We start from the raw sequence: 12,187 nt of genomic DNA, 5'->3' as shown, positions 1-12,187 counted from the left end.
TGGCTGGGGAATGGCTGGGAGAAGGAGGGAGGTGAGAAGACAGGAAGAAATCAATAGGATAGAAGTTGTGGAGGCAATGAAGAAAGTTAAATCAGGGAAAGCCCCAGGAATTGATGGAGTGTGTGGTCAAATGCTGAAGCATGGGGGAGAGATAGTAGTACAATGGATGTGGATGATGTGCAGATTGGCCTGGGAGGAAGGTAGAGTCCCGGAGGATTGGAAGTCAGGTATAATTATTCCCTTGTACAAAGGAAAAGGGGAAAAAGAAGTGTGTGGTAATCATAGGGGCATTTGTCTTCTTAGTATAATAGGAAAAGTGTATGGTAGGATACTTATTGACAGAGTTAGAGAAAGAACAGAGAAATTAGTTGGAGAAGAACAGGGAGGCTTTAGGAAGGGAAGAGGTTGTATAGATCAGATATTCATTCTCAGATCTTTAGTGGAGAAGTTTCTAGAGAAGGGAAAGAAGTTGTATGCGGCTTTCATGGATTTGGAGAAAGCATATGACAGGGTGGAAAGACAAGGACTGTGGAAAGTGTTAAGAATATATGGAGTAGATGGAAAGTTGTTGAATGCTGTGGAGAGTATGTACGATGGTGCGAAAGCTGCAGCGCGTGTGGATGGTGAACTAAGTGAATTTTTCTCTTTGAAGGTTGGGTTGAAACAGGGATGTGTCATGTCTCCATGGTTGTTCAATCTGTACATGGATGGGGTAATAAAAGAGGTACAAGGTAGGGTAGTGGATGTTGGAGTGGCCATGGTGAGAGAGGATAGTGTTTGGAAACTCCCAGTACTGTTGTTTGCAGATGATACTGTGTTGTTGAGTGAAGACGAAGGGGAGCTGCAAGGCTTGGTGGATGAGTTTGAGAGAGTGTGTAAGAAACGGAATCTAAAGGTGAATGTAGGGAAGAGTAAAGTGATGGTCTTTGAGAGAGGTGAAGTCAGTGAATGTACAGCGAGGTTGGATGGTGAGGAATTGGAAAATGTGAGTACGTTTAAGTACTTGGGTAGTGTGATGAGTAAGGATGGAGGTTTGGAGGGCGAAGTGCTTGAAAGGGTACAGCAGGGAAGAAAGGTTGCTGGTTCTTTGAAAGCAGTGATAAGAAACAGGGAAGTGAGCATGGAAGTGAAAAAGTTACTACATGACAGTATTGTGATACCAACTCTAACGTACGGAAGTGAAGCTTGGACGTTGTTGGAAGGACACAAGTCAAGAGTGAGAGCAGTGGAAATGAGTTATTTAAGAGGAGCCTGTGGAGTCACATGGAGAGACAGGCTGACGAATGAGGATATAAAGGAGCGTTGTGGTGTTGATGTGGATGTGACAGGAAGCGTTATGAGGAACACACTGAGGTGGTTTGGCCATGTGGAGAGGATGGAGGGTGAAAGACTGACGAAGAGAGTGTATGTGAGTGAGGTGGAGGGGGAAAGAGGGAGGGGGAAGCCGAGGATGAGATGGAGGGATGGGGTGGAGAGGTATATGAGAGAGGGGGGTGTGACCTGGGAGCAGGGGAGTGAAATGGCGGGGGACAGGGCGACTTGGAGGCGATTTGTTTGTGGCCACCCCAAACGGGATTGAGGCATCTGGCAATAGATAGATAGATAGATAGTAAAAAGATGCCGGGTAATGTCTCAGTGTAGGGTGAGAGCTTTCTTGGAGGGCTGAGTGCTGCTCCCTCGAAAGCACTCCTTCCCCTTACGCGGTACAGGGTCGACAGGAGCACCATCGTGGTCAGTTCATAGGGAATCGTGGGCCCGGCCACCTGCCACACGAGTACCAAAATTGGGGGGAGACTCAGCCATAATATGACTATAACTAACTTCATTCCCCCACCCCTCCACCCACCATGGGGCCCACCATGGGGCCCAACAAGGGGAGGTCGTATGCCAGGGACAACATCACTGGCGACCCCAGAGGTAGTAAGAAAGTATACGCGGGTAACCACCGGGGGACCTGGGCAAGGGTGACTCCAGGATGATAGGAGCCACTGAGTCCCCCAGTGCCCACTTGACCCTAGCCAACGCATGACCAGCCGACTGACCTGGTCAGGCCCAACCAGGCTGCCTGTCTAGCCAGAATAAGGGACCAAAAATGCTTATTGCTAGCTGCAGAGCACATTGTGCAGCACTGCTCAATCTCCATAACTCCAGTCTCCCAGCATTACGGGACGAAACATATGGCAAACACGAGGGAAGGCAACAGTCCTGCCCTAGATGGTAAATGGGCAGGGACTAACATCACCAGCAGGCCTCCTCCACCGGTGATGTAGGGGGCGTTTGACCCACGAGGCCGACAAATACCAAACCCTACAAAGGTACGCAGGTCTCCTGTGGATAAGAATGGCAGTGCTCAAGTGGACATTTGTGCGGGATGGGGCTGGTGACAGCCAATACCCTCTTTAGGTACAAAACAATCCACGGGTATATGTGGCGAGTGATGAGAAGGGTGGGTGGTGAACTGAATGAATGTAAGGCAATGATTATCTGATTATCTGTGTGTGGATGACAGAATGAGAAGGTCTGTAATGGATGCAAGAGCATACAGAAGTTGGGGGGAGTGGACTTCCTTACTACCACTTGGTGATGGTGAAAGTCAAGGTTCAAGTGCAATGGAGGAATAGAGGGAAGGGAGGACAGGATGAAGTAGTCCAAACAAGGAGGGCAGAAAGGTTGCAAGAGGATGGAAAAAAGGCTCAATAAAAGAGGGAAGTGGAGCAGTGACTGGGTAAATATGATTAGGAGCAGATAGGGGAGGTGGAAGGTGTGCGAGATACTCACAGAAGAACTCTGTGCAGCATATGAGGTGGTGTGTGAGGTGAAGAGAAGACATAACAAGGTGCAAGGAACAGCATGGTGGAATGAAGAGGTCAGACATGCTGTGGTGCAAAAGAAGAAAGCATATAGTGAGTGGATGGGAAGCAGAGGCATGGAGGAAGTTGAGAGATGGAATAGAGAGTTAAATGAAGAGAGGAAGAGAGAGGGGAAAAGATTAGTTAGAGAAAGAAGAGAGTGGTTGAGGAATTTCGAAGGAATTTGCATTTTAGTGGAGGGAATGTAAGAAAATATTCTTGAAAGAGTTTAAAAAAAGGTAGACAAGGTGATATGGAAGTTAGAAGGAAAGTGAAAGATAAAAATGATAGATTGACAGTGAAGGGAGAAAAAGTGAGCAGACAGAGAGAGCACTTTAAGGAATTATTAAACATAGAGAATGAATGTGATGCAAGTATAAGTGGGTGGGGAATGACTGAGAGAAGGAAGGAGACGAGAAGGGAGGAAGAGGGCAGTGGGATGGAAGTACTGGAAGCAATGAAGAAAAGTCAAAATGGGGAAGCCCCAGGAATTGATGGGTTGTGTGGTGAATTTATGAAGCATGGGGGATAGACAGTAGTAGAATGGATATGGAAGATGTGTAGATTGGCCTGGGAGGAAGGTAGAGTCCCAACTGGAAGTCATGCATAATTATTTCCTCGTACAAAGGAAAATGGGGAAAAAGAGAAATATGGTAATCATAGGGGCATTTGTCTTTTCAGTGTAACAGGTAAACTATATGGCAGAATACACAGGGAAATAACAGAGGAATGACTTGGAAAAGAACTGGGAGGTTTTAGGAAGGGAAGAGGTTGTGTCAATCAGATATTCACCCTTAGGTCTTTAGTGGAAAAGTTTCTATAGAAGGGAAAGAAGTTGCATGCAGCTTTCATGGATTTGGACAAGGGATACGACAAAGTGAACAGACAAGGAATGTGGAAAATGTAAGAATATATGGAGTAAATGGGAAGATGCTGAATGCCGTGATGAGTGTGTATGAGGATGCTAAGGTTGCAGTGCGAGTGGATAGTGAACTGAGTGAATTTTTCTAACTGAAAAACGTTGGACAGAAACAGGGATGAGTCACATCTCCATGATTGATCAATCTGTATATGGATGGGTTTATGAAAGAGATATAGGGTAGGGCAGTGGATGTTGGGGAAGCCCTAATGAGAGAGGGCAGCGTCTGGAAACTTCCTGTACTGTTGTTTGCAGATGATTCTGTATTGGTAAGTGGGGACAAACGGGACCTGCAAGGCCTGGTGAATGAGTTTGGGAGAGCATGTAAGAAACGGGATCTAAAGGTGAATGTAGATCAGAGTAATGTTATAGTATTCGAGAGAAATAAAGTCACTGAATGTACAGTGAGGTTGGATGATGAGGAAATGGAAAATGGAGTGCATTTATGTATCTGGGTAGTTTGATGAGTAAGGATGAAAGTTTGGAGGATGAATTACTTGAAAGGGTACAACAAGAAAGAAAGGTTGCCAGTTCCTTGAAAGAAGTGATAAGAAACAGGGAAGTGAGCACGGAAGTAAAAATGTTGCCGCATGACAGTGTTGTGGTACCAACTCTAACATATGGAAGTGAAGCTCGGACCTTCCTGCAAGGACACAAGTCAAGAGTGAGAGCAGTGGAAATGAGTTACTTGAGAGGAGCATGTGGAGGTACATGGAGAGACAAACTGACAAATGAGGAAAAGAAGGAGCACTGTGGTGTGTGTGGTAGGTCTCCATATTATAATTGCAAATCATAATAGATAGATAGATAAATAGATAGATAGAGAGACAGATAGAAGCAGGAAGTCAAATGATGAGGTGTTGTGTCTGCGAGAATCGAGCAGTGCAAACATGCTTACACCCTCTTAACACTGAGGAAAGCTGACGACGGCGGCCAGTAAGGAGATGATGCAGTTAGCTGTCAGCAGTCCTCTCGTGAGAAAGATCTGGTTGCCATGAGGAACATACGTGACACACCCCTACTACACCAGATTTTAGGAAAGAGAGTTTAGAAGGAGACAAGCGACCCTAGAGAGAGGTCGAGACGGAGATTAGCCTTAGAACAGAGAAAGAGAGAGAGATAGCGAGACAGGGAGGTAGCTACCCGGGACTTATACTCTTATACCTGTTTAATATTTCCAAGACAAATAAAAATAGTCCCATACTATTCTTTACCTCTCCCGTCACTACATGACATCTGGTGGGGAAACTACTACAAGATATAAAAGCCGCTCGACCACAAGTCTAAAATATACTTCTCTACAAGTAACTACAAAGTCTTTATGACATGTGGATTTGGATGTGATAGAAACCATTAGGAGAAATACACTGAGGTGGTTTGCCCATGTAGAGAGGATGGAGTGCAAGAGACTAACAAGGAGAATGTATGTCAGTGGGGTGGACGGGAGGAGAGGGAGGACAAGGCCGACAAGATGGAGGGATGGAGTGGAGAGGTATATGAGAGAGGGGGTGTAAGCTGGGGGGAGGGCAGTGAAATGGTGTGGGACAGGGTGACTGGGAGGCAATTTGTCTGTGGCCACCCCATATGGGATTAATCCCTCCATGGCCGCCGGCTTCGAATGACGTTTAACCGATAAATGACCACTGGCATCATTTTAGCATGGCCTAAAAAAAACGGTGAAAATTTTTGGGAAGTGAACAAGTGTTCTGAACATCTTCAAACTGACCTACACTACACCCCTACACATCCTATCATGCAGTTCAGAGCTTGCTGCTGTGATGAGTGGAATTTTAATTTTTTTGCCTGCGGCCATGCCTAAACAAGCACATCAAGCAGATCAATCCTGCATCATCCTTGAACATCCTTGGGGTTTCATTCACACAGGACTTATCTTGGAAAGATCATATTGCATCTCTTGTAAAATCGGCTTCCGAGAGATTATGTGTGCTAAGCTGACTCCGTGCCTTCTTTATCCCTGCACAGTTGTTGCCTTTATACATGGGTTTTATTCACCCCTGTTTAGAGTACAACTCTCATGTGTGGGGAGGCTCCCCACATACAGCTCTTCTCAAAAGGGTGGAGTCAAAGGATATTCATCTCATCAACTCTCCTCCTCTTACTGGCTCCCTTCAACCTCTGTCTCTTCGCCACACTGTTGCCTCTTTATCTCTTTTCTATCGTTACTTCAATGGTCACTGCTCCTCTGAACTGCCTGCTTGCATTCCTCCGCCTCTACGACGGGCGTGTAGCACCCATCTAGAAACAAACTCTCATCCCTTTTCTGTCCAACTCTCTAATGCAAGTGTTAACCATTACTCCCAGTCCTTCATTTATGCAACAGGTCAACTTTGGAACTGTCTCCCTCTGTCTGTATTTCCTACTTTCTATGACCTCCAGTCATTCAAACACAGTGTGTCCAGGCATCTCTAAATGAATTGATCTTGAATCTGGCTCTCTTTTATATTGTTTTTGTTTTATTTTTCTTGAAAGGAACATTTTGCAGGCTCAGCCAAAGATCCTTCTTCCTTGCATTAAAAAAAAAAAAAAAAAAAAAAAAAAAAAAAAAACTACACCCACTATCTCAACCCAAACAGAAAATATCATCTTTCTCCTCTTTTGCGAAACACACACAACTACCCTGTTTATGATCATGAATAAATACAGGCATAAACAAAAAAGACATGATAATAAGAGAAAAACACATTTTTGTCTTGGTATCGTTACCTATTTGCTCAGGTTTGGATCATATGATGCAGCGCAACTTGTAGAAAACTGAAAACTTGTGGGAAGGGAACGAACATCTGGGTCATGAGACTTATCTTCATGCTCTCACACCTCATTTGTCAGTTCACCACCTGCTGCCGTGATGAGTCGATGTACGACTTTTTCGCTAGCAGCCATGCCTAAACACAGCGAGAAGGTACGGAACATATATACACTGCTTGCAAATATGAGAATAGCATTCACATACATAAATGAAGACATGCTAAGAAGGATAATAACATCATTCATTAGACCATCCCTGGAATATGCATCAGTAGTCTGGAGTCCTCATCTCAAAAAGCACATAGACAAGATTGAACAAGTTCAAAGGGCCGCTACAAGATGGATACCAAGCTTAAGGGACCTAAGCTACGAAGAAAGACTAAATAAACTGAATCTACCAACACTACAGGAGAGAAGGAAAAGAGGTGACATGATAATGCTATATAAGTCCATATCAGGGAAGGAGAAAATAGACATAAATGATTACTTAACATATGGAGAAGCATCAGCAAGAGGACACTGCAAAAAACTGCGTAAGAAGAGAGGTGATAAAGACATAAGGAAATTCAGTTTCCCAAACAGAGCAATTGATCAATGGAATGCACTACCGAATGAAATAGTGTGTGCCAAAACAATTCACAAATTTAAGGATATGTACGATAAATATGGTTTAAGACACGGGACAGTACGAGCTTGACTCATTCCTGTAAAGATACAATTAGGTAAGAACACATAGTTATACCCATTAACTCGACCCAGACAGTCATCTTTCTCCCCCCTTGCAAAACACACACAACCACTCTGTTTATAAGTAAACACAGGCATAAACAAAAAGGACATGATAATAAAAAAAAATACATTTTTGTCATGGTATCTTTACCTATTTGCTCAGGTTTGTTGTACTGGTTTGGATCATTCAACATAGTGCGACTTGTAGAAAACTGTGAAAACTTTTGGGAAGTGAACGAACATCTGGGACATGATACCGACTTTCACTTCACGCTCTCACACCTCATTTTTCAGTGCACCACCTGCTGCCGAGGTGAGTGGATGTACGATTTCTTCACTCGTGGCCATGTCAAAACACATATACAGTAGTTATACCCATTACCTCGACAGAGACAGAATACATCATCTTTCTCCTTCCTTGCGAAACACACACAACCACCCTCTTTACAATTATAAGTAAACGCAGGCATAAACAAAAATGACATGAAAATACGGTAAACGAAAAATTAATTTTTGCTCTGTAGATTTACAGTACCTGTACTGTTCTGAATCATTTTACATATTCTTTGCCTTTTACAAGCATAAAAGGAAAGTTTTCCATGTTTACGTGATGCTTTCGTGGGTGGAAAGGCCTCCTTTCCCTTCCTGCTAATCAGCTCGCGCGAGGTGCGAATGGCAGGTCGTCTCGCATTTCAGCCCTCACTGTCCAGCCTGTACACTAAAAGGGATGATGTTTATCTCATTTAGGTCTGAAAACAAAAGCTCTCACCTCCCTTTTCCAACAAACTTCACCACCCAGTCTACAAAAATAAGTCGATACTACCATAAACAAATAAACACTGAAAAATGCAAAATAAATTCAAAATATAATTTTTTAACTTCAAACCTAACATATTATGAACTGAAAAATGTCAAAATATGCATTTTTAGTTGTTTCACACCTTTTCAGCACCACTGACAATGTTTTTTGGTATTTATAAAAAAAAAAAAAGTTGCGTCCCTGCAATACCTACGTATGAATAGTAGAGTTGAAACAGGGATGTGTCATGTCTCCATGGTTGTTCAATCTTTACATGGATGGGGTAATAAAAGAGGTACACGATAGGGTAGTGGATGTTGGAGTGGCCTTGGTGAGAGAGGATAGTGTTTGGAAACTCCCTGTACTGTTGTTTGCAGATGATACTGTGTTGTTGAGTGAAGACGAAGGAGAGCTGCAAGGCTTGGGGGATGAGTTTGGGAGAGTGTTTAAGAATCTAAAGGTGAATGTAGGGAAGAGAACAGTGATGGTCTTTGAGAGAGGTGAAGTCAGTGAATGTACAGCGAGGTTGGATGGTGAGGAATTGGAAAATGTGAGTACGTTTAAGTACTTGGGTAGTGTGATGAGTAAGGATGGAGGTTTGGAGGGTGAAGTGCGTGAAAGGGTACAGCAGGGAAGAAAGGTTGTTGGTTCTTTGAAAGCAGTGATAAGAAACAGGGAAGTGAACATGGAAGTGAAAAAGTTACTACATGACAGTATTGTGATACCAACTCTAACGTACGGAAGTGAAGCTTGGACGTTGTTGGAAGGACACAAGTCAAGAGTGAGAGCAGTGGAAATGAGTTATTTAAGAGGAGCCTGTGGAGTCACATGGAGAGACAGGCTGACAAATGAGGATATAAAGGAGCATTGTGGTGTGGATGTGGATATGATAGGAAGCGTTATGAGGAACACACTGAGGTGGTTTGGCCATGTGGAGAGGATGGAGGGTGAAAGACTGACGAAGAGAGTGTATGTGAGTGAGGTGGAGGGGGGAAGAGGGAGGGGGAGGCCGAGGATGAGATGGAGGGATGGGGTGGTGAGGTATATGAGAGAGGGGGGTGTGAGTTGGGAGCAGGGCAGTGAGATGGTGGGGGACAGGGCGACTTGGAGGCGATTTGTTTGTGGCCACCCCAAACGGGATTGAGGCGTCTGGCAATAGATAGATAGATAGATAGACTAGTATCAGCTACCTACATTTATGCAGCTTCTGCATTTGTTTGCATGCCACAGGATGGGTCTAGGAAGCTGAAATTTGCATTGCCAGGTGCATCGGAATTTCCTCTTCAATATGGCATGGAAAAAAAATCAATTTTCGAAACTTCAGAAAATGGTCCCAGAGTCTGCCAGGGGCGCACGTAAAATTCCGGACCTACGGCAACGGAGGGGTTAAGGCGTCTGGCAATAGACAGATAGAGAGACTTGGAGATGATGATAAGGAGAGAAGAAACAGCTCACTGTGATAGTACTGGGAAGTGAAAGGGGGGATGTGTAGAACTACTCCCCATCCTCATTTCACTTGCACATTATGGCTTACTTGTAACTCGTCCTTCATTCTCCCCTACTCCCACAACATGGTTTCTAAGTCTGAGCTGCTTCTACATCATCACCATCATCCATACTTCCTTTCCCATCCCAAGGGGTGAGGGATAAGGTAGGGTCCAGGGAGCCAGATAAAACCTGATTGAAATACCAAACTAACCAAAGTTTACCTACCTGATTGGGCCACAGTCCCATTCACCCACCATATCAAGCCCTTGGAATTCTGGCTCTACTAGACAGGCCTCTTCACTTTAGAAAAGAACATTCTCTGATGGGCTTTGTGAACAGAAATGCATTCAAACAACATACAGTGACCTCTCAATTTACAAGAGGGTTGTGTTCCTCAAACAGTCAGGTGCCGTGATTTTCATGTAAACGTACAGTAATCATCCCATAAAAATTAAAGATAAGTGAGGGAGTTGGGTTCTATGGCTGTGAAATATTCCAACAATTTACATAGGATTTACTTACCACTTTGCACACACTATCATCTCTTACTTTTTGATGCTTAGAGTATTATTACCTTGAAACATGGCAATTTTGGGTACCATGTTAGTTGTTACTGTGAGCTGAAACAGCTACAAAAGTGAAACAATTATTACACTGATGAGTGGCACACTTTGTTCCATGCAGAATAACAACAAAGCTGGCGAAGTTCATCATGGAAACTTAAGTGAGAGAGGCTCTAACCGCATGTCTTGTGGTTCTGTATATTGGTGCTGTGCTTCTGACATCCAAATTATGAATCTACAGTACCATGTTCAGAAGAAGGTAAAGAGGTCATGGTGAAATGTGTTTACAAATGTTGTCCATGGCTGGTCATCAGAGGCTGAATAATGATTTTATAATATCACGAAAAAATGAAATCACTAAGAAGCAGATGATTCAAACAATATTTTCAATTATTACTTCTTCATATGTGGTAGGTGGGGGTGCTCGCCATCCACCCACTCGATGTAGTGCTGCTATCGGGTGTCTGCCCTTTCCTCTCCTCCATCCTTCTTTCCTTTCATCCTCTTCTGTCTTTCTTTCCTTCATTCTTTCCTCGTCCTTCTGCCTATGGGTGACTTTACACTCCCTCTTGTCTTTCTTTCCTTCATTCTTTTTTCTTCCTTCTGCCTGTGGGTGACTCTACAATGATTGACAAGCCAAATGTTTCCTGTACACCAGGAAACCATTGACTACTCTGGGTGGTAATCATATAACCAAATTTTGGTGCCTGGTGGTTTAGTGGGTAATTACGGCGCTCCAATCGGATTGAGCCTGTGAGGGTTTCTATCCAAAGGGTGGTTGGTTGGAGTTTACTGCTCAAGTAATGCCACTCAGGAATGAGTGAGGCTGGTCACCCTCATCTTAATGTCAGGACCAACTTGCCTAGCCCCGGGCTCCTACACTCCTCATGGGGCAACGCAGGATTGGATGATGGATGGATTACTTCATGCTTAAATTAAATATTTTATTCAGTTACAAAACTGATCTCATGCTCATTTGAGTACTAATTTTAGCAACAAGCTGTGAGTCAAACTTGTTATCACTTTCCCACTGCAGGTAAAATCTCACTGACTGCTGTGATTTTGGTTAACAGCTTGCAAAAATGGCCGACATGTTAGTTGTTTTTGGCTCTGTGTGACACCATCTTAAATATCCTCTGAAGTTTTTTGCACTGAGAATCTATGCATATTTAAATATGTGAATTCTAACTGATAAGAAAGTGACAGAAAAAGGTAACTGAATCTCACCCAAATTAGGAGGCCACTGTACTACATTAGCAATTTCATTATGAAACTTCCCTATCAAACAACCCATGTCTAGTATCCAAAAGTACCAAAACTTACTTTCATCATGTCATCCAGGTCACCAGTAACTATGCCAGCCTCCTTGAGGGCAGCCAGCATGGTGCGATACGCTAGGCGATGCATCTCCACCCATGACACGCCAGGGCGCACTGCTGCCATAACTGCTCGGGATGCAGCCAACACAGCATTGTAGATTATTTTCTGATCAGAGGTGAATTTTCCATTGGCTGGGAAGGAGCAGGTGATGTCACTGGTATAGCAGTAGTACTCTGCACCCATGTCAAAAAGGCAGATATCACCATCACCAACCTATAAACACAACAAAACATGCATACATGATCTGTGAAAACAAATTTTAACTGGCTACGATACTGTACTACTCAAACTATTAGAATTCTCTGAGCATAAAGAGGCAACATCAGTGAACTGAATGAGTACACCTGATGAATATGACTTAAGCACACAACTCTCACTAAACTATCTAACACTACAGATGGCAAATACTGCAAAATACCCACTGATTCTATTCCATGTTGGCAACCCTACTTACACAAGGATTCAATATTGTATACAGTATTACTTTCTATTAATACCTCTGTTTAAGTTATAAACATATTCTTATGCATGTATTGGATCCTGTAGCCCTTATTGGGAAGGGTAATGATCGCACTCCTATCATTCATGAAGTTTCCATAGTCACTGGCATAACTATAATGTAGTTGTTGTTGTTGTTTTCTACACCAGTCTGACTGGCCAAGCAAACCTCTCAACCACTGGAAGGCAACTGCCC

General features: G+C 43.5%; 1 protein-coding gene across 1 annotated transcript in view; it reads right to left on the bottom strand.

Moving 5' to 3' along the window:
- The window catches only part of Dip-C (dipeptidase C), a 237,422-nt gene that overhangs the window by 58,656 nt on the left and 166,579 nt on the right, over positions 1 to 12,187 (bottom strand). The window contains exon 7 of the mRNA XM_080286052.1: positions 11,437 to 11,706. Coding sequence (XP_080142178.1) covers positions 11,437 to 11,706 — 270 coding nt within the window. The remainder of the gene's footprint in view (positions 1 to 11,436; positions 11,707 to 12,187) is intronic.

This window comes from Coenobita brevimanus, chromosome 110 (genome assembly GCF_032717465.1).
Source record: "Coenobita brevimanus isolate Jiangsu-jjx chromosome 110, ASM3271746v2, whole genome shotgun sequence".
NCBI classification, from domain to species: domain Eukaryota; kingdom Metazoa; phylum Arthropoda; class Malacostraca; order Decapoda; family Coenobitidae; genus Coenobita; species Coenobita brevimanus.
This window is presented reverse-complemented; position numbering and strand designations above follow the sequence as displayed.